At 47.7% G+C, this 26,370-nt stretch overlaps 1 protein-coding gene across 2 annotated transcripts in view; it reads left to right on the forward strand.

Annotated features, from left to right (window-relative positions):
- The window catches only part of BRINP2 (BMP/retinoic acid inducible neural specific 2), a 96,588-nt gene that overhangs the window by 41,259 nt on the left and 28,959 nt on the right, over positions 1-26,370 (forward strand). For both annotated transcript variants that reach the window (XM_083507113.1, XM_083507114.1), the window contains exon 2: positions 11,999-12,339. In XM_083507113.1, the coding sequence (XP_083363239.1) occupies positions 12,074-12,339 (266 nt within the window). In that variant the 5' untranslated portion in view covers positions 11,999-12,073. The remainder of the gene's footprint in view (positions 1-11,998; positions 12,340-26,370) is intronic.

Here is a 26,370-nt window from a genome sequence, read left to right on the forward strand (position 1 = left end):
CCACCAGGTGCTGATCCCAACGAGTGCTGCACCCCCAGTGAGCTTTGCTCCAGCCTAGAAGTTCCCACTGCCTGCCCTAAGAGGTACCACCCATAAGTGTGGGACTGTGCCTCTGGCAACCATATACCCTGGACCTTCATCCTGTGGAGGAACTAGCTAGTTGAGAGAGGTCCCAAGTGGTGGAGCTTCTGGAAGGTGTCAGGAAAAGCTGGAACTATGCCAGCAGTTAATATGAAGATACGTCTTTTGTTAAGTTGGGGCTGCTCTGCACACCCTTTCTATGGATCATATATCATGATTTGTGGTGTTGAGGCTATTCGTGTGGCTATACACGTCCATTTCATTTGTATCAGCCGTAGTTTTTGTTGCACAGTAGCACAAGAATGCCCCTCCAGATGGCAGAAATGTGTAAACATTGGGCAAAGTGTAACAAAACAACTAATAAATAAAAGGGAAAGGTGTGCCGATGTCCCAGTATAAATCCAATGGCCCAAATAGTGTTTCTTGACTGAGTATGAGTGTGTTTTAATGGTTTGAGTAACAACACATTGTTACCGTATTGTTAAAGCTATGGTTTTCCCAGTAGTGATGTATGGAAGTGAGAGCTAGACCATAAAGAAGGCTGATCGCCGAAGAATTGATGCTTTTGAATTATGGTGCTGGAGGAGACTCTTGAGAGGCCCATGGACTGCAAGAAGATCAAACCTCTCCATTCTGAAGGAAATCAGCCCTGAGTGCTCACTGGAAGGACAGATCCTGAAGCTGAGGCTCCAATACTTTGGCCACCTCATGAGAAGAGAAGACTCCCTGGAAAAGACCCTGATGCTGGGAAAGATGGAGGGCACAAGGAGAAGGGGATGACAGAGGACGAGATGGTTGGACAGGGTTCTCGAAGCTACTAGCATGAATTTGATGAAATTCTGGAAGGCAGTGGAAGACAGGAGTGCCTGGAGTGCTCTGGTCCATGGGGTCACAAAGAGTCAGACATGACTAAATGACTAAACGACAACAACACATCCTGGGAAGGCTCACAGCTCTTCCTCTTTGTTTCAGGGGAACTGTCAGCCCAAGGAAGGATGCCTGAATTATAGGAATAAGACACGTTCTCCTACCCTCTCATTCCAACAGCCCTTGTGCTCACGAAAGAGGCGACTTGGGGCTAAGATAGAGAAGACTCTTCTCCAAAGGAAAGGAAAATGTGTTTTAAATCCCTTGGAGGGCTGTGAGGTCAAACCTAGGAATAGCGCAATCCTTTCATCTCGGCCTGCTGGTAATTACAGAGATGTTGATCAGGAAGCTCCATTTTGCACTTGAAATTGCAAGCCGGGTTCAACTTCTGTGCACGAAAGATTTCCACACTGGAATTGTGGGGCTTAAAAGACAGAGTGAAATCTCTCTGAGTTTACGAGGGAGACCATTAATCGCTCTGAGCTGAAATTTAAATAAAATCTGAGCCTTTTGAGATTGTTTAGCAACTGTAACAGACTTTCCTTATAGCTGAAATGAAGTGAATTGGGTTGTCCATACCCACGCAGGAAAAATGGCTGTTGCTGTTTAACTGACTTTGTGGGTCTTCTGCTGCGATGTCATGGCACCAAAGGGTTTTTGTGGACCCCCAAGATCTCACTCTGCCCTCCCATTTTAATTAAAAATATATATATATTTTAAAAAATATATAGTTCCCATCGGTATCCCACTATACCCTCCAGAAGACCCCCTTAAAAATATTTTAAAAATAGTATTATTATTTTTAAAAAATGTTCACCATTGCCCTGTTGTGATTCTTTGATGTCAAAACATGAGTGAGCCCCAACCCCACCCACCCAGCTCTCCATAAAGAGGTAGCAAAACTTTGGCTTTTCTACTGGACCAGCAAAGGTCTGGTCCAGAGCACCACCCTAGGAAGCCCAGTTGTCAGCTGCCAGGATTGTGCAGCTTGTGAGTTTATTTCCTTTTCTCCTCGGTGGCCGGGCCCTCGGGGGAGAGATGATCACTGCTGTGTTGAATTGTTTGTCACATTTTCCGTTTGGCTGCCTCAGAGTCCCCAGGGGAGTTCGTTGCGCCAGGGCCCACAGGAGGTGAGAGCCGCTCCCTGTTTGCATGCGCGGCGGCGGCAGCAGCAGCAGCAGGAAAAACAGCAGGGCGAAGCTTCAGCTTGGAATGAGCTGTCTCCGCCAGACAGTGGTTCTCTGGCAGTGGCAGCATGGGTTAGGTGCCCGGAGTGCAAGGCAGCGTTCTGGTGGCAGCGCACAGGTGACAGGCTCTTAATGAAAAAAGGGGTCCCTAGGCATGGACTTTTTAAGGAAAAAAAAGAAAAAGGCAGCAGTTTGCGCTTGACAGAAACAGCCATGTGCGGAGGGATGGGGCAAAGCCCTACAGGCCTCCTGTATCCATCCTCTCTCAGCAGGCTTGGCTGAACAGTATTTAAGAAGGAACCTGGAAGTGATGTGGAGAGTCTCCCAACTGTTTTTGTGTTTGTTCAACTTTTAACACAGCCCATGAAAGATTTGGCCAGAAAGATGGTGCATATGTGTGTATGCTTGCTGGCTTGCTTAACCCTTTCCCTGCAGCCGTTTTTACAATTAAAAATCTCCCTCACCATCTGTTTTTGGACCCACGCGTAGATTCTTCTGTGGGGAGTAAAGCAGCTTGGGAAAGGTGATTTTAATAAGGCGGACAACCCACAAGGAATTTTTTTAAGCCTCCCCCTCTCCCCTTGCTACTCTGTTTATATTTGAAGCCAGCTTGGCCAGTAATGATAGGGGAAATGCTTTGAGGTGGAGCCAAAGACATCTGGAAGGTCTTCAGAGACCTTCAGAGATCTACATTGGCTCTCAGTACGTTTCTGAGCACAATTCAAAGTGTTGGTGCTGACCTTTAAAGCCCTAAACGGCCTCTGCCCAGTATACCTGAAGGAGGGTCTCCACCCCCATTGTTCCCACTGAGGTCCAGCGCCAAGGGCCTTCTGGCAGTTCCTTCCCTGCGAGAAGCCAAGTTACAGAGAACCAGGCAGAGGGCCTTCTTGGTAGTGGCACCCGCCCTGTGGAACGCCCTCCCACCAGATGTCAAAGAGAACAACAACTACCAGACTTTTAGACGACATCTGAAGGCAGCCCTGTTTAGGGAAGCTTTTAATGTTTGAGGCATTACTGTATTTTAATATTGTGTTGGAAGCTGCCCAGAGTGGCTGGGGAAACCCAGCCAGATGGGCAGGGTATAAATAAAAAAATATTATTATTATTATTACTACTACTACTACTTTGGCTAACCCTGCTGTAAAGTATTTAGCCTACTCATACCTCTTCCCTGATTGAATGCTAGAAAAATATTTAATGAAAGCTGAGATTTCCAGGACCCCAACTTTCTGTCCTTGATGTCCCATTTGGCATTTGTACCCTGAGGCCATAGCACAGGGGTCAGCAAACTTTTTCAGCAGGGGGCTGGTCCACTGTCCCTTGTGGGGGGCCGGACTATATTTGGGCGGGGGGAAATGAATGAATTCCTATGCCCCACAAATAACCCAGAGATGCATTTTAAACAAAAGCACACGTGCTACTCATGTCAAAACACCAGGCAGGCCCCACAAATAACCCAGAGATGCATTTTAAATAAACGGACACGTTCTACGCTGATTCCCGGACCGTCCGCAGGCCGGATTTAGAAGGCGATTGGGCCGGATCCAGCACCCGGGCCTAGTTTACCTACCCATGTCATAGCAGAATGGAATACATGCAGCCTGGTTCGTGGCCCACCTGGTGCTGGCTGGCTTCAATTATTGGCTATGTGTGAGTGCGAGCCCCATTTTGAAACAGCCTTAGAAATTGCTCCCTAAGCTGTGTGTTCTATGAAATAGTTTCTCTCATCCTGTACTTGGCTGGAGCTGGACCAGCCAGCATGTGGCAGGTCAAGGTTAAGGTGTGTCGGCTGTGTGGTCAGGAGGAGACTCGCAGCAGGGATAGGTGGGGATGCTGGAAGCCAGTAATAACACCCGGTGGCAATGGCAATGTTGTATGCGTGTAGGAAGAGAAGGAGCAGCAAGGGGTAATGAAGGCTTTGATGGAGATTCGGCGGAAGAACTAGGTGGGGATCCAGAAATGAAATAGCAGGGAGTGCATTGAAAGGGCTGATTGACATGCATTAGTAGAGTCCAGGACTGAAATGGCAGGAGGAGTGGGGTGGAGGGAGGTTATGAACAGCATGCGCTAGCAGAGCCATTTGAGGTCCTTTATAAGAGAACAGCAGGACAGTTACCAGGCACATCCAAAATGTATTATTAAAGCTTCATGGGAGCCAAGGACTGGCATTTTTCTGTGGGCTTTTGGATCAGGGCTATGCTGCACAGCCAGAGGTTGTGTGCAAGAGAATTGGCTCCAGGATCAGCCTGCCATATATACTGTGCATGACTCAAGTGCAAAGTTAATGCAACATATGGAAATAATACCTAGTGTTCCAGCAACTGTTTTCCACCCACTTCCTCATAGTTCTACCCAATTCCGGGGCATCTTGGCTGGCATTTATTTAAAGAGGAGCCATGTTTTCCATGGAAGTCCCAGAACTCTTGTGCCCCCTGACTCTGCTCCTTTGTGAGTCAAGTAGCGGTTAAGAAACAGCTCTTCCTAACCTGCCTTGGAATTCTGTGCAGCCAGGGGCGTCTTAAGCATATCCGGTGCCATGGTGCAAAGCTCTCTCCGGCGCCCACCCACCCTCCCGTTTCCCAGAGTTTTGTAGGGAGGATGGCACTGCTGGCAGGGCTGGAGGAGGCGGGCAGCGGTTGGAGGGCGGCTCCTCCGGCGGGAAAGAGGCAGAGGCTGGACGCAGCACCTCCCGGCTCAGCTGGACGCTTCGTGCCACGGTGGCCACGGCAGATGGAGGCTCTGGGCGCGGCGCTGTTTCGGCGTAGCATGGCAGAGGTGGGCGAGGGCGGCGAGCTCATGCCGGAAGGCGGTGCGTCCAGCCTCTGCCTCTTCCCTGGCGCCCTCTAGAACTTGGCACCCTGCCGCCCCGCACCACTAGCCTCTATGGGTAAGACGGCCCTGTGTGCAGCAGCTCCCCTCCCCTTCCCCACCCCAAATTCCAGTACTGTACCAGGCTCTCCTCAACTGCCGCCCTCCCCCCTCTGACTCACTCTGAATATGGCCAAATCGGTGCCATCCTCAGGACAAAGGGAGATCCTGGGGATGGGGTGGGGGGTGGGGGAAATCAGCTCCTGCCTTCAGGCAAGGCAAGGCAAGGAATTGCATAATGGATTTCTCTGCTACCTACAGGGAAAGGTTTTGTGCGCACTCATTCACAACAAGGCTGCTGCACAAATCAGTGTAGGCTTGCATGCTCCCCAAGTCCACCCTTATAGTAATAGTCTGCCAACCGAAAAGCAAGCCTTGGAAGGTGCGCTGCTAATGCTATATTTGCATTAGAATGGCAAGCCACATGCTGTGATTGACATGTCTTGTTTCTCGCACTTTGAGCGGTGGTTTATTACGGAAGGTGGTGATGGAGACCCTGTTTGCAGGTTTTGCATTTACTCTTCTGGCAGAGCTCTGCTTGCTCCCCCCCCCCCCCAATGCTTCTTGCTCTGTGGGGGGCCTGCTTCAACCAAGGAGCCCATAAAGGTTAGTGGGCTGCTTGAAAGCCAGAATACAGCATGTGAATCAATTAGAGCTGATTGAAATACTTCTTTCTTTGCTGAAGCAACATGGCTGAGTAAAACTAAAGAATATTCCACTGGGGAGCAGGAGTCAATTTTCGTTAAAGCGCCTTGATTTCCCCCCTCCCCCCGCCCTTTCCTGTTGAATAAAATGGAATGGGGAAAACATCATTTTACAATAACATTTGCCCAGTGATGTGCATGTAGCTGGGTCAGAGTTTAATAGAATTGTTTGTTTATTTCTATCCTTCGCCTTCAACAGAGGGGCTAGCAGAGCAACAAGAAAGAAAACAGTACAATAAATAAATAATAATAATAATCATACAAATTAATGCACAAACAGCAGATTGAAAACAATGAACTAAAAAAGCAACAGTCAGTTAAAACAGGTGGTGTTCATAAAAACCTGAGGGCCTCAGCAAACTTACTGAATGAGTTCTGAGTGAGCAATGAATTAATGTATAGTATTTGGAACTGTTTTACAACTTTGGCATGCATTTGTTTAATAGTAGAAGGGATTACTGGCAGTGGAAGAGCACTTGGGTCTTGCACTGATAAAAAGTAGGAAGCAAAAATAATGAACAAAGAGAATGAATTACTTAACCATAGAGCAACACATATGATGGATCTCAATGGATTTAATAACCAAAAAAATAAGTTGTAATAACAAAATTAAATGGATCAACTACATTTTTTAAAAATAAAAAATGCTCATTACTACCAGGTCTTGATTTAGTGTCTTCCTTAGCTCACAGTTTGAAACGTTAAAAAAATCCAAAAACAGAATGGACACTCTGAATTTTAAAAATAACAGGTAACGAATCAGAACAGATTTTTAAAAACTAGTTAATTTTTTATTAAATACTCAAAAACACGATGGTTTATAACTGCAGGAAGGCTCTGATAAACCTTTTCTCATTAATATCTCCTGACACATTATGTTGTACTTTCTCAATTGACGGAAATTTTCTGCATCGTTCATTTCCTATTTGGACAGAAATCTTCCATGACAGAGATTACAGTTTTGCACTCGAACAAATGTGGCTTGATGAAACCGCTAATCTGATCAAAAGTGAAGGTGAGGCAGCTGTTGGGGATGGGGGAACCAAGCCGCTCTTTTCTCCTGAGAGCAGCAAAGAACTGTCAGGCCTTCCTTCTTAACCTGTCAGCTGACTAAACTGGCTCCTAACAGCATCAAACTGTTTGGACCAGGGATAGAGAGCCAGCGGGCCTCTCGCTGGGTGTGGTTGGACTCTGACTCCCATCAGCCCCACTCAGCAAAGTCAACAGTCATGGGCGATGGGGGCAGTAGTCCGACAACATTGTTCTCCATCCCTGGTCTAGAGTTTGAGACCTTTTTCTGATGTACAACTTGCTAGCCACCAATTCCGGACTGAGAAACCTCTCAAGGCAGCTGCCCCCGCCCCCCACCGGCTTTTGTGCCATTGCCGCAGCAGCTTTTGTTTTAATATGCAGGGATTTGCTCAATCTCGTTCTTCCTTTCCATTTATCCCGTGTTTTTAACAAGAAATTGTGTTGCTGTTTTTCTCCTGCTACTTTTCCCCAAAGCAAGCCTGCATACCAATTAAACCAGAATGGAGTGGCAGCTATGCTGCTGTTATTCTGGTACAACCTCCATGACATCCTAGACACATATCCAGCCCAGGTATATACAGAAATATTTATTTGTATATAGACACTGTACGGATAAAGTTGAAAGAAGAACAACAATATACAAAATCGATAATGTGAAAAACTTAGAGACGACATAAAAAAGCCAGAAGAAGGAAGGAGGGAAGTCAACTCGGAGTAAATGTAAATGCAAATGTAAAGTAATGTGTATATGTATAGTATGTAATCATAAAATCAATAAAGATTATCTTCTGTAGGGATATCGTGGAGTGGGGAGTGGGGTCCAGAGGGAGCATGCGTGACCTTTGGGTGCAGGGGCAACCCCCCCACCCCAGACAAGCCACAGCTGTCTGTACATCGTTCCACCTCTGCCTGACCTTTCGCGATCTCAGCAGTTTGCGGTGTCCTGTCTGTAACCCTTTTCCATGAGACGTTTGTCTCCATTCGTCCTACACTGTGCAAGGGGAAAATGACGCTGTGGAACAGGTGCCAAAATAACTTTGTACCACCCCACGATTTCGGGACGGAAGATGTGTAAAGGTCACAGCCCCAAAATGTATTTGCCTGGCTTGCATATTTGTCTCAATAAAAGGAGGCTCCACAGGAATGGTGGTAGCTCGCTCGCTCGCTTCAGACCACCTGTGCGCAGCTCACATGATGATCAACAGCTGTCTTGGGCCTTCACTTCAATCTTAAAAAAAAAGAAGAAGAAGAAGAAAAGGAGGGTGGCGGTGGCAGAACACAGCCTGGAAAGAAAACACACCACATGGTAACACCACCAGGGCCCACTGGTCACCGGCTCTGTGTGCCACTTGTACGCCAGGGTAGGAGAACGCCAAGGCAGCATGTCTCCAGGGCAACTTCTGCCCCTGTCCCACGTACAGCTATCACTGCAGCGCCTCTCCCCAGTGGGGAAATAAATACAGGGAAAAAATCAACAATTTGGCAAACACAGAATCAATTCAATATTGCCCCCTCCCCAAACGAATAAATGTAGACTTAAGAACAGAAAGCAAAACAGGTGTTAAGCAACAATAAAGTTTGTGGTGCTGGCCTTGCCGCACTCCAAGGAGTCTGGCTTAAATACTGTTCAGAGGGGAGGGCTCGAAAATGACATACAGCTGGCTCCCATATCCCTACTCCCGAGGAGACTGACAGCAGCAAAAAGCAAATGTCGGGGGGGGGGGTAATGATGGCAAGTCTCTTCCCCAGCCTCCTGGAAGTACCAGCTGCTGGTGCAGGTCTTCTTGCAAGCAAAGAAACAACAGATGTGACAAAGTTATAGCCCTTTTTTGAAGGGCATCAGGGGTGGAGAAGGTACATCTTGAGATTGCTAGCCTGTCACCTGAGTAGAGAGTTCCATTCAGATTTTAAGCTGCTAAAGCAAGGGACTATTCCCACCCCCAATCTTACTCTGCCTATGCACTCTGCATATTGATGGTGCATATAAATAAATGAAGAGTAGCAGTGATGGTGGTAAAGGTCCCAGAATTCATTCTATTCTTGCTCTTGTTTCTTCTGGAGTGGGTGGGAAAACAAAATGTTTGTACTTTGAGAAAAGAACAGAATCACACACAGACTCAGAACTAAAGACTCCTGTGAGCAGATTTTCAAATGCTTCTCATCTACAACCGGGATGAGATTTATACGCGAAGCAAAGTTGCTATCACACCAAGCTCCTTGAAATAATCTACACATCTATTTTAGTTCTGAAATAGAAGTTGGATTCTGCAGGGGGCAGGGAAATGCTGCCCCAGACTGGGAGCGAGAGATGCTCTTTCAGCTGTTTGTTTATATTGTGTTTGTTTGCTTTGTCTGTCTGGGATTTATTTATTTTATTTGTCTAGCTGGTTTGGCAACTGGCGCTGTGATCCTGACAAATTATTCCCGTTGCTGTCAATCAGCATTTCATTTCCTCAGCAACTGAGGCCTTAGAACAAAAGAAATAAGCCCTTCGCTTTTGCAGGGCGCGTGACGCGCAGAATTGGGGTTGACAGTATTTTATTTTTAAAAGGCTGGTGCTCTGGGAGGTGGGGGCATGGCAGGTGCCCTCTTGCAGAACAAGTGGGGCGTAACTAAGTGACAGATGGCTGGCAGGTAGAGAGGACTCTGCCCCAGAAGAGGAAGAGAAGCAGCTTGTGATGGATACATGCTGGATAAATTTGGGGGTTGTTTGAGAAATGCAGTGGTTCTGTTGCTGTGTCAGGATAAGCAAAGCTTGAGACTACCAAGTGTATTCTGAGGCCACTGTATTCTGCTCTGGTCAGACCTCACCTGGAGTACTGTGTCCAGTTCTGGGCACCACAGTTCAAGAAGGACACTGACAAACTGGAACGTGTCCAGAGGAGGGCAACCAAAATGGTCAAAGGCCTGGAAACGATGCCTTATGAGGAACGGCTAAGGGAGCTGGCATGTTTAGCTTGGAGAAGAGGAGGTTAAGGGGTGATATGATAGCCATGTTCAAATATATAAAAGGATGTCACATAGAGGAGGGAGAAAGGTTGTTTTCTGCTGCTCCAGAGAAGCGGACACGGAGCAATGGATCCAAACTACAAGAAAGAAGATTCCACCTAAACATTAGGAAGAACTTCCTGACAGTAAGAGCTGTTCGACAGTGGAATTTGCTGCCAAGGAGTGTGGTGGAGTCTCCTCCTTTGGAGGTCTTTAAGCAGAGGCTTGACAACCATATGTCAGGAGTGCTCTGATGGTGTTTCCTGCTTGGCAGGGGGTTGGACTCGATGTCCCTTGTGGTCTCTTCCAACTCTATGATTCTATGATTCTATGATTCTAAGTGGCTGGGGGCATCTCAGCCCACATACATGCAATGGATTGGTACCGACCAAATCATACTCAGGGTAGACCCAACAGAATTAATGGACCCAAGCTAGTCATGCCGCTGAGTGTCAATGGGTCCGTCCTGAGTTATAATATAGGCTTATCCCAGGGGTTGGCAAAGTTATTGTGGCTTGGGCCGGTTCACGGTCCTGCAGACACCGCGGTGGGCTGGAGTGCATGCGCACGCATGCTTAAATGCTATTTCCAGCGCAGAGGAGGTGTGCACAGCTTCCCATTGACTGCAGGAGCTTCTTGCAGCCAATGGGAAGCCAGCCAGCGTTGCAGAAGATAGTCCCCGCTCTGCTCCACACTGGTTTAGTGTGGTGCACTGGAGCCAACTGAGCAGGCAGCGGGGGTCCATGGGCCAGTTAAACGACCCCCATGAGCCACTTGTGGCCCATGGGCCTTAGGTTGCTGACCCTTGGCTTATGCTATAGGCCTATTAGAAGTGGAGCTGCTAATTTTCAAGCAGCCACTGCAGTTGTGACCTGTTTGAAGAAGCAGCTGCTGTAGCTGTGCCTTTAAGAACAGCTGGTGTGATGGCAACCAGAGGTTTGTGCATGCTGAATGGGGAGTGGGACTGTGCCTCCTGGCTTCTGCCTACTAATCCAACAGCCAGCCCCCAGGTGCTCTGTACTATGCCATCAGAAAAGGCTGCCTCTACCTACCTGCTTAGTCCGATATGTGCATAGATCAGGAGGTGGGGCCACTGGGGGCGCTGATGGATGCTGGTGGCAGGAATTCCATGCATTCCTTGAATCCGTGTGTGAGGGAACATCTTGAAAGCCCTAAAGGCCATCTCTCATGCTTTGAAAAACTTCACCTGCCTATTTCTGAGCACCAGGCTGCTCTTAAAAGGCAAGAGGCCAGGCCCAGGCCACACACCTGGTCAGTTGTCAGCCTAAATTGTACAGATGACTGAGTTAAATGTATGGGAAGTGCAATGATGCTTCGCATGTGCTGTGCAAGTGCTTAGTGCTTGCTATGACCTGAGTGAGCATTGCCTCAGGTGTCTAGCCTGGGATATTTATATTTATATGGAGATGGTGGAGGTCTTTAAGCAGAGGCTTGACAACCATATGTCAGGAGTGCTCTGATGGTGTTTCCTGCTTGGCAGGGGGTTGGACTCGATGGCCCTTGTGGTCTCTTCCAACTCTATGATTCTATGAGTAGCAGAGAACTTGGTTTGCATGTGGGAGCATGGTTTGCATGTGGTAATTCTAGTTAAAGAGTCTCAGGCACCAGGCTGGGACGATTGTTGCTGAAATCCCTGGAGACCTGCAGTCTCTAGGAGGGGCTGGCCATACAAGACTCAATGGTCCCATTGTCTTGGAGAAAGTTGGAACAGGTGAGGCTGGATGGACCAGGGGGCTGGCTCAGTATAAGACAACTTCATACATTCACTGCAGCTCTCTCTCAGCTGTAGCACCTGAACCCCTTTAGGGGGGAAAGCAAAGGAACATTGGCACTTTGCTTCTACCCTATCTTTTTACCCCAGACAGCCCCGGATGAACAACAAACTCACGAAGCACTTGCAGTATGGAGACCATGAGGGCAAGTAAGCACTCCACTTGGGATCTGTGTGCTTTAGTCAGTCAAGCCTGGTGCCCCCAGGAACTTCAAAGGCCCCTCATGGATCTGACCCAGCAGTGCTGCCACTTGCTGCCCCTAGATGGCTGTTTCAGCAGTGGGCATGCGCCAGTCCCGCTTCTGAATGGGAGTGAAGGTTGGCTCCCATCTGCCCTCCTCAGGTGGCAGAGTTCAATGTACTGGTTGGACCCCGTATTGTTCACTCTGTTTTTATTCTGCTTCTCAGAGAATTACTGTCTCTTCCTTACCTCAGTAAAAAGGGGATTGACCCATCTTCTTTTCCTTGTGCCTTCTCAGTGCAGGAAATCCTGAAGGAGCGCCGAGAGGGAAGGAGTGGTGAGAGAATGAAGAAGCCAACCGAGCAGGAGAAGCATGAGGTGGCAGCGCAGCGCTCAGTTTAACGGGCTCTGGCTGATGGTCCCATGGGTGTCCTCAGTATTGGTCCTGACTCTGGGGTGCTGGGGGCTGGCTGCAGCTGTTGCCACACCACACGAACAGCATGCCTCCACAGCCTCCTCCAGCCAAGTACCACTGGACTGGCTGCTCACTGATCGAGGACCATTTCACCGGGCCCCAGAGTATGTTGACTTCATGGAGCGCTTTCGGCAGGGTTTCGCCACCAGGTACAGGATCTACAGGTAAGCCAAAGAGACGGGCCGGGATTTTTTCCATCAGTTCCATCACCAGCACATCTCACCTCATGGACTGAAAGGGGTTATCGTAGATTCCGGCATAGAAGACGACTTTTTAACCCCAGAAAAGAGGTTAAAAAGTCGGGGATCGTCTTATGCGCCGGGTATAGGCGGCGTGGAGCGGATCCCACCCCCCGCTGCTGCTGTGCTGGCGGCTTTCACCTGGTGTGGAGCTGCCCAGCGTATTAGGCGACTGGGCTTATAAGACGAACCCCCAAATTGCAGCTGCAAATTTGGGGGGTCGTCTAATACACCCAGTCACCTAATACGCCGGAATCTACGGTATATAGAAATGGATTGAGTCCCTGTATTTCTAGACAAACTTCATCCCAAGAGGATTTCAGGGCAGCAGGCAGCAAACCAGTACAATATTTCTTCACATTTAGATTAAACAGACACAATCTCAGTTCGCCCCTAAACAAACTCCTAACAAATCGAGGTAAAAGGGGTTTTTTTGGAGGGGGGCAATGAAAAGCTGGTAATGAGGGGAACAATCTGAAGGGAGTTCACAATTGGGACACAGTGACAGAAGAAGAAGACACTGCCTTGGGTCACCACAGAACATACCGTATTTTTCGCCCCATAAGACGCAATTTTCCCCTCCAAAAATGAAGGGGAAATCGGGGTGCGTCTTATGGGGCGAATGCCTGCAAGCCTCGCGTGCCCGGCAGGAGGTCCCACCGGGTGCGCGAGGCTTGGGGCAGCAGCCTGTCGCCCGAAGCATGGGGAGCCCTCCGGAGGGCTCCCCCTGCTTCGGGCGAGTGTCTGCAAGCCTCGCGCACCCGGCAGGAGGTCCCACCGGGTGCGCGAGGCTTGGGGCGGCAGCCTGTCACCCGAAGCACGGGGAGCCCTCCGGAGGGCTCCCCCTGCTTCGGGCGAGTGTCTGCAAGCCTCGTGCACCCGGCAGGAGGTCCCACCGGGTGCGCGAGGCTTGGGGCGGCAGCCTGTCGCCCGAAGCACGGGGAGCCCTCCGGAGGGCTCCCCCTGCTTCGGACGAGTGTCTGCAAGCCTCGCGCACCCGGCAGGAGGTCCCACTGGGTGCGCGAGGCTTGGGGCGGCAGCCTGTCGCCCGAAGCACGGGGAGCCCTCGGGAGGGCTCCCCCTGCTTCGGGCGAGTGTCTGCAAGCCTCGCGCACCCGGCAGGAGGTCCCACCGGGTGCTCGAGGCTTGGGGCGGCAGCCTGTGCTTCTAGGTGCACGCAAGCAGTCCGCTAGCCTTGGGAGAGCCGCGTGGCTCTCCCAGGGCTAGCAGACTGCTTGCGCGCACGCAGAAGCTTGGGGCACGCTGAGCTCAGCACACCCCAAGCTCCTGGTGTAGCGCAGGGGTCCGCTAGCCCTGGGAGAGCCCCGCGGCTCTCCCAAGGCTAGCGGACTGCTTGCACGCACCTAGAAGCTTGGGGCGCGCTGAGCTCCACAGGCCCCAAGCTCCTGGTGTAGCGCAGCGCACCTGGGGGGGAAATAATTTTTCCCCCCTTTATTTCCCCCCCAAAAAACTAGGTGCGTCTTATGGGCCGGTGCGTCTTATGGGGCGAAAAATACGGTACCATTGATGCAGGCCGGACTTGAAGGAGGCCTCTGGTTCACTTAAGTTAAGAGGAGCTGAAGGAGGAGATTTTGCCCTGTGATACTTTGTAGGAGGGAAGTGTGTCCTTTGGATATTCTGCCAGGTACCAAAATGTGTGAAGCTGGCCCTGATGGAGATCAGATGCTAGTTCCCCTGTGAACTACAACACAGGGACAATCAAGTTCTCAACTTCTACTCCTTTCCCATCATTTAGGCTTATGTCCTCACCCTGTCCTCATATCTATGGGTTGGTTACTTCACTAAATTTAGGGATGGTGGAGAAATATGTTCACATTTTAATGCAAATCTGCTTAACTTGCATATCCCAAACCAATCACAGACTGAAATGCAGCAATCCTTGAAAAGCCACACTTCTCTGAATTGTGTGATGAGGTTCTCCAATCCTGTACATATTTGGGAAGAGTACGTACAATAGTGCATAGTAGGGGAAAACATATAAAAATGCATTATAGTAGGAAAAAAATGTTTTTTAAAAATGTGTGCATTAGACAAAATGTGTACAATGGGCAAATCTATCCATTCCTAACTACACTGCGGTTTAGTGGAGATTTTTGCTGGAAGGGAGAAGTCAACAGCAATTGCCCAGAGGCAAAACCTGTCCTGGATGGCATGATATTATGTTGCTAGGCAGCCCCAGCAGCAATATGCCCCTTTCTTTGGATCCAGGAAAAAGGTTGGCTCCGACCAAACCAACCATTATGGCAACTCAGCCACAGAACTGAAGGCCAGCAGAAGTTAACCTTTTAATTGTTCCATCTCTTTTTTTTTATAAAGATATTTATTAAATTTTCCAATTTTTTACAGACAAAAAGAAAAAAAGACAGACATAAAAAGAAAAAAGTTAAAAACACATAAATTTCACAACTTATTTTTCATAACATATTTCCCTGACCTCCTCATACCTCCCCTTCTTGTATATCCAGTTCAAATTATTTGTACAGCAAATCCATATCTCAAAGCATTACAACTTTAAAAGCAAGAAAACCTTATTTTCTCTCCATCATCTTAGGCTGTTATAACCTTAAATTCTTACTTATAAAAAAAAACAACCAAAACCATTTTATCATATACCATTACAGCTAGAAACCACTTAATTTCAATCCAACATCATTCAACATTCCTTAATTTTTGTAAATAGTCCTTAAACTTTTTCCAATCTTCTTCTGCCGACTCTTCTCCCTGGTCGCAGATTCTGCCAGTCATTTCTGCCAGTCCCATACAGTCTATTAATTGTTCCATCTCAGTAGGGTTTCAGATGCTTATCGTTCATATTGATAAACGGGCACTTCCTTAAATCTGGACTGGGTTTGCATTTTGCTTCTGACTTTTGGCCATGAACCTATATAGAGGAGGTGTTTCTCAAACCTTTTGAACTCAGGGTCCTCTTCTAAACTTACTCTACTCACACCCTCTCTCAGCACCAGATTCTCTATAGATGAGCTTGCAAAGATGGTTGCCTCCAGTGCTCATACACCTGCTGCTGTGAAATTGAGATACTCAGCTCGACACTAGCCTTAGGAGAGGAACGGAATACAATCTTGTTGGCCCGTCTTAAAACCATACATAGGGAACCACCTTAACAAAGCTGTAGCTTTTTCCTCAGATAATGGGGCAATGGAGATGTTGTCACTTCTATAAATCCATTCTGTATCTGCATGGATCCCCTTATTGTCTTTGCTGGTGGGAAAGAAGCGTACTACCAGCTTCAGGATCTTATCCCTTCCAGGAGTATTGTGTGCACACAATATTCTACAGCAGCTTTCCCCATCCCTGCTATCTAGGGATGATGGGAGTTGTACTTCAGCAACATCGGAGGAACCAAGTTTGAGAAAGTCTTCTCTACAGCGTGGTTGGGGAAATTCAGGCCTGGGGGGCTAAATCTGACCCTTGAGGCATCTGAATGTGGCCTGAATAAATCTCCCCAGGCTGCACACCCTCATTCTTCCAGTTTGCACTCTGAATGCCTCAGCCTGGTCATAATGTGAACTCTGATTGTGCCCTTTGCTTGCCTAGAGGGAGGATGGAGAGGGGTGTGAGACTGTACAGTGGTCAGGTTGACATCCATTGCCCTGCCTGCTTTTGTCCCTGACAGCATGTGGCCCTTGGAAAGCTGCCCAGAAGGCACTGTGGCCCTTGGGAAAGGGCTCCATACCCCTGCTCTAGAGACGATATCCCGCTAGGGAGGTTCATCTGGCAGTATGAGAACCACTGCCACTGGGGAAAGGAGGGGTGATCTCTGAAGCCCTGTGAGAACAAAACGAAACGAAACAAAATGCATGGGTTGGGGGAGGCTTAAAGTGTAACCCATGAAATGCCCCCATTTGGAATGCTGTTTATCAGACTCAGAACTGGCATAAAGCGCTGCTGGGCTGCTACAGCTTGATTGTCAACATTTCGGGGATTGGCTTGAATAGACTTCATGGCGATGTCACTAGGAAAGATTGTCATAAATATTTCAGTGGCTGTTCTCAGAGAAAATGAGCAAAGCCGGTTGTACGAGGCAGGATCAGTGGTTCAGTGGGTTTGTTTTTGTTTGTTTTAATAAAACAACAACAACAATGGGTTATGGTAGTTTGTTTGCTTGCTTACTCACTTGACTTTCTCATTTCGGCAAGCTGCAACGGAACTATCCAGGCATCAAAATTAGATTGGAAAAGCAATCATTTTAGATTGACAATTCCGTTGGTGACAGGGGAGCTGTCAGCTGTGCTCCCTCCTAGGAGGGATTTAAAAATTCACTTTTATTCTCGTGCCTGTCACCTCTCTGTGCTCTTAATTGTGGTGGCTGTTTTCAGTGCAAGCTACTTCCGTCAGGACCCTAAAATACAATGACAACGGAAAAGCTTGCGCCAAAGTACTATTAGTAACAGCAGTAACAGAAATGTAATGATAAATAAAACATAAAATAAGGATCTTTTTGTGGACACTTCCATTTGAACAAACTGATTTAAGGTTCTTACAAAGCAGTATTGAACAGGCACTCACAGCCTGAACCGCAGGAGGAGAGAGACTGGCTGAACCAAATATAACAGAGGCGCATGATAGCAGCAACACAGTTGGCCTGGCTGCACATGAGGTTTAAAAAGGTAAAGGGACCCCTGACCATTAGGTCCAGTCATGGGTGACTCTGGGGTTGCGGCACTCATCTCGCTTTAGTGGCCGAGGGAGCCGGCGTACAGCTTCCGGGTCATGTGGCCAGCATGACCAAGCCGCTTCTGGCGAACCAGAGCAGCGCACAGAAGCACCGTTTACTTTCCCGCCGGAGTGGTGCCTATTTATCTACTTGCGCTTTGACGTGCTTTCGAACTGCTAGGTTGGCAGGAGCAGGGACCGAGCAACAGGAGCTCACCCCGTCACGGGGATTCGAACCACTGACCTTCTGATCAGCAAGTCCTAGGCTCTGTGGTTTACCATATCAAAATTAGCCCTATATAAACCTAACTCTGACTTTTGAGAATATTGCCAGTATTATATCGTTATTAGTGCTGGTTGATCCTCTTCGCCATTGAGTCATTTATTAAGCAGGTGACGTCATTACCCTGTTTTCAGCGCCTGCTTAAAAAAAATTATTTAGGCAAGCCTACCGCGATATGTAATTTTATTATCTATATTCATTTGTAAAAGTGTTGGTTTTATCTATATTTTGATAATTTGATTGTGTCACCTTGTTTATAAAGTTTTATTTCATTGGCATTTTCTGATGAGGTTTTTGGGGGTTACTTTTTGTTAGAGGGTTGTTGTTTTTAATTAAGTGGTAAATAATTATTGCTCAATAAATAAATACATTTAACAACACACATTAACTTATTAAATACAGTGGTAGCTTCTTCCAGGGGTGGGGGGTGGTACACCATTTTGTGGTCCACCTCAGGTGCCAAAATGTCTTGGGCCTGATTCTGCCTGATTCTACCAGGGGCTGTTGGGCCACTGAAACAGTGGTTTGGTGGGCCAGATCCCTAGGGTTTGCCCTTGATAGCATAAGCTACTCAAGTGATGCTCCAATTTTTTTAAAATGATACACACTGGTGGGCACCTGAGTTGTTGAAGGAATGCACCCTGTTGATGTATTTGCAGAACATACAATGACTACAGTGATGGACTGGAGCTCCAAACTGGGTAAACAGTTGAAATGAGGGTTGAATATGTTTGCCAGCATAAATCGACCAGCCTTGAGTGTCCCTTGTCCTTTGCTCAGCAGTTATAGGTTTCCTTTCACAGCTTGGTACGTCTTGTTGCAAATGCCAATAGTTAGGCATACGGCATTGCAAACATTTATTTGCGTAACCGAAAGGCAAAGTGCAAGTGTTTCTATTCAGAACTTTCTGAAGAAGAGTATTTCTTTCTAACCTCCCGAACTTCAAATTTGGCTGATGTGATATTAGGATAACCACGATTCAAAATAGGATTTTTGGAATGGTCTCTGAATTCAAGTGCCTAAACTAGGGGTGCCCAAACGTTTCTCAAAGAGGGCCAGATTTGATGAAGTGAACATGTGTGAGGGCCGACCAAAGTTTTTGAGCTTTTACATATACTGCCACAGGGGCCGGATTAAATCGACCAGTGGGCCAGATTACGCCCCCAAAACGGACTTTGGACATGCCTGACCCAAGCCAAATAAATTGTCCAGAGGTTAATGCGGCAGCTAAAAAAGCCAATGCAATTCTGGGCTGCATCAATAGGAGTATATCATCTAGATCAAGGGAAGCAATAGTGCCACTGTATTCTGCTCTGGTCAGACCTCACCTGGAGTACTGTGTCCAGTTCTGGGCACCACAATTCAAGAAGGACACTGACAAACTGGAACGTGTCCAGAGGAGGGCAACCAAAATGGTCAAAGGCCTGGAAACGATGCCTTATGAGGAACGGCTAAGGGAGCTGGGCATGTTTAGCCTGGAGAAGAGGAGGTTAAGGGGTGATATGATAGCCATGTTCAAATATATAAAAGGATGTCATATAGAGGAGGGAGAAAGGTTGTTTTCTGCTGCTCCAGAGAAGCAGACATGGAGCAATGGATCCAAACTACAAGAAAGAAGATTCCACCTAAACATTAGGAAGAACTTCCTGACAGTAAGAGCTGTTCGACAGTGGAATTTGCTGCCAAGGAGTGTGGTGGAGTCTCCTACTTTGGAGGTCTTTAAGCAGAGGCTTGACAACCATATGTCAGGAGTGCTCTGATGGTGTTTCCTGCTCGGCAGGGGGTTGGACTCGATGGCCCTTGTGGTCTCTTCCAACTCTATGATTCTATGATTCTATGAACTGTGGCTGATGTGACTAGAAGATCTTAAATAGGAATTCATTTCTGCGTCCCTTGATCACTACATCATCCACAAAAGCTCCGTCTGCCATCATCCTACAGAGGCTCAGATTGGAAGGTCACACTTCCTTTGAGTTGACCTGTTCAAAAAGATTCCTTGTTCCTCCACTAGATGATAACCACACAATTGATACAGTACCACCTCCCAATATAGTGCCTCTCTTGATGCTCCAAGAGAAAAGGTCTCAATGGTTAATTTTTCAGCTCTTGTAGAACTGCTTTCTGTAAGGAAGCCAGGACTGCTAATAAAATAAAGATTTACAGGGAGATAAATTAAATGTGCAGTTAAGATACTGCTTTGGGTATTTGGAGGAAATGGCCACTGTGATTATTATTTTTGTGCCAGACTCTGGCACTGTTATGTTTAGGGAAAGGAGACAGGGCTGTGGATGAAACTGGGAGGCAAATGGAAGATCAGAAGCTTCCATTTTGAATTTGCTTCCATGGGAAGATAATTCCAGGGTATTTACGGTATTTATTTAGTTACAAACTTGCAACACTATTTAAAATCACAGCAGGATTAACATTTATAATGAAATAGACATTCCATAACTACTTCAGTATTAAAACTCTGATATACATTAACCCCTAAAAGCCATCAAGGGTGAGGGGAGTCCCAAGGTCCTCTTAAACATTGGCAGGCATGAGGCCTGCCAAATCTCAGAAGGAACAACTTCCAAAACTGTGGAGCCACTGCTGAGAAGGCTATATTATGAGTACACATCAACCGGACTGTCTTTACCAGTGGGCACATAAACAAGCCCTCCAATGCCAAACTCAAGGAACAGACTCATGGTGGGTTGGTGGGTTTGGGTCAGGTGACTAGTCTCCTACCATTCAGGGCTTTAAAGGTTATAACCAGCAATGGCAATGGCAGCCAATGCAATTGGTACCATTTTAGGTGTAATATATTCCAGTAGCTCAGTGCCAACCAGCAGCTGAAATCTGTACCAGCTGACAGTCTCCAAAGGCCCTACCACTTAGAACAGGCTTCCTCAAACTCGGCCCTCCAGATGTTTTTTGGCCTACAACTCCCATGATCCCTAGCTAGCAGGACCAGTGGTCAGGGATGATGGGAACTGTAGTCTCAAAACATCTGGAGGGCCGAGTTTGATGAAGCCTGACCTAGAATGCATAGCACTTCAGAAAAATCACAAGCTATAACTAAGATTAGTTCTTGGTATATTTCTCGTAGTTTGTCTCAGGGACACAAACCGTAAGCCTGGGTTTGGACAAACAAGAAAAGGATAATTCAGGTTTGGTAATTACTGTTGATCAGGATTCAGAAATGTTTAACACTCAACCTTTTCAAATTGCACAAGCTTCATTCTCTATAAATGTCTTTCCATGTTATGTCAAAAGCTCAAGACAAATTGCCCTGTATCTATGTTTCGTCCTCACAGCAGACCTGTGAGGCTGTCAGTGCCTTGCGGCAAGAGCCCAGTTTGGTGCTTTAAAAATTCCCTGCTCCCAATATTGCAATTTCATGTATGGGAAGCTTCAGATCTGGAGAAATATTGGTTTCCATTTTAGCTTTAGTTACAGGGCCGTTTTCTTGGAACAGGAGTTAAAAGTTAAATGGAAATAAAGAAATCAGTGGAGGGCATTAGCCATAGCAGTGATGCAAAGACAAGCATAAGCCTGTCTACTTAATAATAACAGTATTTATATTTCACCTTTGAGCGCACAAAGCATTTCACATATTTTGTTGTAATCCCTACAATAGCCTTGTAAACTAAAGGGACCCCTGACCGTTAGGTCCAGTCGTGGACAACTCTGGGGTTCCGGCGCTCATCTCGCTTTATTGGCTGAGGGAGCCGGCGTACAGCTTCCAGGTCATGTGGCCAGCATGACTAAGCCGCTTCTGGCGAAACCAGAGCAGCACATGGAAATGCCATTTACCTTCCTTCTGGAGCGGCAACTATTTATCTACTTGCACTTTGATATGCTTTCAAACTGCTAGGTTGGCAGGACCAGAGACCGAGCAACAGGAGCTAACCCCGTCAAGGGGATTCGAACCACCGACCTTCCGATCGGCAAGCCCTAGGCTCTGTGGTTTAACCCACAGCGTCACCCACATAGAATCATATTATTAACCCCATATTGCAGTTGGATAAGCTGAGAGGGTGGCTTGCCTAAGGAACCTTGTGAGTTCCTGGCAAGGCGAGATGGAAACCACAAGCACCCTGATTCATTGTTATTGTTGCTCAGCTAGTACACTACATCAGCTCTCAGGCACTATTAATCAGGAGGAAGCTGATATTTTTGTATTTCTGTAAGCATCTGAGTCTGAGCCAAGTGGCATTGCTCTGTTAACCAGATGAGGCATGGAATCGGTTCCCTGTACTGTGCCTGTCTTGCAGCTAGAAGGGAGCCAGCTGCCAAGATGGGTGGCAGTTGGGGACTTGTCCCAGAAGCTCCCTGCTCTCCTCTGGGGGAAAGCAAGTGCCAAGATCAATCCCCACAAGCCGAAGAGAGAAGGGAACCTGCCGTTTTCTGGCATCCAAGACAAGCAGCAGCAGTGTCCGGGGATTGTCTCAGTGCATTACCTCATCGAGGGGAAGCGGACTGAATGGTCCTGAGATGGTGGTTGGGGCTCAGTGTGCCACGCCAGTCTGCTTTTCTCTGCACTGATGATAATAATAAAAATAATTGCGCCGCCAGTCAGAAGAACTAGAAGTCCCTGGACAGCGTGTAAAATGGCAGAGTCATTGATTCTCTGTTCAGATCATTTTAGTGAGCAATGCCTGGTGTGGTGGGGCAGAGCCAGAGAGCCAACCTCGTTCCATCTGCATTGCTTCTGCTCGCTTCTATGGGGCTGGGGTGGAGCAGGGCAGCAAGGAGGTCAGGGCTGGGGGGGGGGCACACTGGTGGAAGCGCCAGATTGGTTCTGCCGGTGCATCTGTGCAGCCTCAGCTGTGTTTCTGCTCTGCTCTGCTCCACTCCAGCCCTATCTAGGTAAGGTGAAATGTCTCCAAAGTTGGGAGGGCGGTTTCATGGCTCTGGCCAACCTTCCCAGACGCTACTGTATTCTGCTCTGGTCAGACCTCACCTGGAGTACTGTGTCCAGTTCTGGGCACCACAATTCAAGAAGGACACTGACAAACTGGAACGTGTCCAGAGGAGGGCAACCAAAATGGTCAAAGGCCTGGAAACGATGCCTTATGAGGAATGGCTAAGGGAGCTGGGCATGTTTAGCCTGGAGAAGAGGAGGTTAAGGGGTGATATGATAGCCATGTTCAAATATATAAAAGGATGTCACATAGAGGAGGGAGAAAGGTTGTTTTCTGCTGCTCCAGAGAAGCGGACACGGAGCAGTGGATCCAAACTACAAGAAAGAAGATTCCACCTAAACATTAGGAAGAACTTCCTGACAGGAAGAGCTGTTCGACAGTGGAATTTGCTGCCAAGGAGTGTGATGGAGTCTCCTACTTTGGAGGTCTTTAAGCAGAGGCTTGACAACCATATGTCAGGAGTGCTCTGATGGTGTTTCCTGCTTGGCAGGGGGTTGGACTCGATGGCCCTTGTGGTCTCTTCCAACTCTATGATTCTATACTGATTTTAGTTGAAAGGGTGTGGTTGGGCGATCGGCTTTGACCTATCTCTTATCTTTTTCGGCACATCTGTGGAACGATAATTTCAAGCACTCTACGTGAGGCTACCTTTGAAAGTGACTCGGAAACCACAACTAATCCAGAATGTGGCAGCTAGACTGGTGCCGGGGAGTGGCCACCAGGACCATATTACACCAGTCCTAAATTATCTTCATCGGCTTCCAGTGCATTTCCGAGCACAATTTAAAGTGTTGGTGCCAAACTTGAAAGCTCTAAATGGCCTCGACCCAGTATGCCTGAAGGAGTGTCTCCACCCCAATCACTCAGCCCAGACACTGAGGTCCTCCTCTGAGGGTCTTCTGCTAGTTCCCTCACTGCGAGAAGTGAAATTACAGGGAACCAGGCAGAGGGCCTTCTCGGTAGTGGCACCCGCCCTGTAGAACACGCTCTCTTCAGATGTCAAGGAAATAAACAACTGTCTGACTTTTAGAAGACATCTGAAGGCAGCCCTGTATCGGGAAGTTTTTAATGTCTGGTGTTTTATTATGTTTCAAAATATGCTGAAAGCTGACCAGAGTGGCTGGGGAAATCGAGCCAGATGGGTGGGGTATAAATAATAAAATTATTATTATTATTATTATTATTATTATTATTATTATTATTATTAACTACCAGACCTGTAGGAGGATTCTATATGACCTAGCTAGTTTTCTAGTTGTAGTTTTGCCTATTAAAAAAGAATGGGTAGAATCCCATATGATTGACTGCCTCCATGATTTAGAATAATGAAGGGCAGATGAAGAATTCCTGTAGCAGGAGGACTTGTCAATTCTGTTGTTAGTGTTGGGCTAATTATAAACTGGCAAGAACCTGTTGCTTTCATAATGAAAGTTAAAGCTATCATCATGTAAAATATATTGGATATATATTGGATATCACAGTGGGTTGTTCTATTCATATGTTTTAATCCTATTTTGAGGCGTGTCCCGGCTTTTCCATTGCATTGTTATATGACTGATGGTGGCCTTTGGCTAAGCAATAAAGATTTGACATTAGGGGTTGGTAGATTCGCATAATGCATAGACTAAAGCCCTCTCCTGGAGTTACGTTTTTAATATTTGTTTGCTGTATGTAAGTCCCCTTGAGCCCTTCAGATATAAGGTGATGTGTAAATAAAGTAGCAAAAGTAGTAAGAATAATAAAGAAAATGAGTGTGAAAGCAGCAGCAGGGATGGGCATGTCATCACTTGGTTTTAGTTTCTGTCACCTTCCAAATTGTTCAGAGTCCTAAAAACTGGAGGAGCCTCCATAGTAAGGTTACCAAAAAATTTTCCAGTGAATCCGGGGACACAATAAATAAATAAATAAATACAAACAAACATGTTTGTTGATGCTGCAGCGATGGTGGTGGCAGAGGGGCAGCTGCCACCTTGACCTCAACCACCACGCTTCCCCCTTCCTACAAGGTTCCTATCTCCTTCATGAGTCTGGGCTCATGTTGTTGGTTCTTCGGTGGTGGTGGTGGTGGTGGGGAAGTGGTGTGCAGTGGGTCAGGTATGGAAGGCGGAGAAGGAGGGCCGAGAGCAGCGGCGCTGGCGAGACTTGGGCAGTGTGATGCCTCCCTTCCCATCAGAGCAGCCCCAATCCCATACCTACTAGTGTGCAAGCAGGAGGGGGTGGGGATCCCTCAGCTGGGAAGCGAGGCTTCACACCGCCTTTCGGAGCAGCCCCATCCCAATTCCTATTTGCATGCAAGCAGAAGGGGGCAGGGATCTCTCAGGCAGCGCAATGCCTCCCTTCCCATCGGAGCAGCCCCATCCCAATTCCTACTTGTGTGCAAGCAGGAGGGGGCGGGGATCCCTCAGCTGGGAAGGAAGGCTTCCCATTGCCTAACTGAGAGATCCCTGCCCCCTCTTGCTTGCACGCAAGTAGGAGTTGGGAGGCTGCTCCGATAGGCAGCATGAAGCCTCCCTTCACAGCTTAGCTGCTGAGGTCAGAGAAGATGGAGGCAGCCCGGAAGCTGTATCTTAGAGCTCCTGCACCACCATCATATGGGGACTTCCGAGCAGCTCCTGAAGCCAGCCAGAGCCAACTGCTCCGGGCTGCTGAGACTGCTGCTGCTGCATTTCCCGGGGACATTAGATGAAATCCGGGGACATTCCGGGGATGCAATTTGTCCGGGGACTTTTTCGCAAATCCGGGGACTGTCCCTGGGAAATGGGGACGTCTGGTAACCGTACTCCAGGGACACAAAAGTGTCTCCCCATCCCCATGCAGAAAATCACCACCTGCAAGTTGGACGGCAGTAGACCTAGCAACAGAGTCTCCTGACATTCAACCATTCCACGGAATATTCAGTCATAAGTGGCCTCCTTCAGGATGGTCTGTCCCTGGAAGGAGTAAATAAATTCGGTGATGCTACATGTATCAGCTACATCTGCTGGTGCTTTTATGTTCCTATCTCTCCATGTGCTGGTGAACTTGGGGAAGTTACAACTAGAGGCAAGAATCAGCATGACTGGGGGAACAGCAATGTTTGCAATGCAAAATGAATACCCCCCCCCCAAAAAAACTATCCAGAAGGCATCTTTCCCCACCCCCCCAAAAAAACCCTGGCTTATAAGGACTGAGCATGCTTAATAGCTACAGAATATTGAGTGACAGCTAGAAAAGAAAAAAACAGAATGTGTATGTGTGAGACAGAGAGAGATAAAGAGAGGGAATTGGAATACTCTGCTTGCAGAGAATGGCTGAAACCCTCCCTTCAGTCCATTCTTAGAGCACTCTTTTTAGGGGAGAAGACACGCTGCAACATTTTGTTTTAGACCCCTCTTGGGTCTGGGTTACTGTGTTCTTGGCCGTAGACTTACTGGGCAACCCACATGAGCTAATGAGGAGGCCATTGATTCAGCCACACTCAATCATGGTGTGTGTTTTTGTATTTGTCAACTTCCCTAAAGGGCACTTTATTTGCCCTGCTCAAGTTTTGCTTCCAGCCTCCCCCGCTCTGCTTCTCTTGTTTGTGTAGGTTGATGTGATTTGGCATCATTTGCAGATTTCTAGCCAGTGGGGAGGTAGAGGCACGGGGGCATCGCAAGTCATGATGGACGAGCTTCTGCGGAGTTCTGAGCCTGGCAGTTTTTCACGGTTCTTGCTCACAAGCTGCCTCGTTCTAATGAGCCCTGTCAATTCCTCACTTTAATGAGCATCACCAAAGCCCACCTGACTATTCCTGAAAGAATGGTGTGTTTGGCCCCTCCCCAGCTTACGAAAACCCTAATAGCCAGGATGTGGCTTGGGGAAATGAATGCACACAGGGAGGAAAGGGATGCTGAAAGGCAGTGCGTCTGACAACAACAACAGCATCGCTGGCGCCAGTGCCTGAGCTAGGTCTGTTCTCTTAAGCCCTGGCCTTGAGAGAGTTGGGTTCTCCCCGCACCTTCTCTACCTTCACGCACACACACACCCTTTCTGCTGTGGGATACCCACACCCACAGGCTCTCTTGAGAGGCTTCTGGCGACAGA

Source organism: Podarcis liolepis (genome assembly GCF_965112155.1).
Source record: "Podarcis liolepis genome assembly, chromosome: 6".
NCBI classification, from domain to species: Eukaryota; Metazoa; Chordata; class Lepidosauria; order Squamata; family Lacertidae; genus Podarcis; species Podarcis liolepis.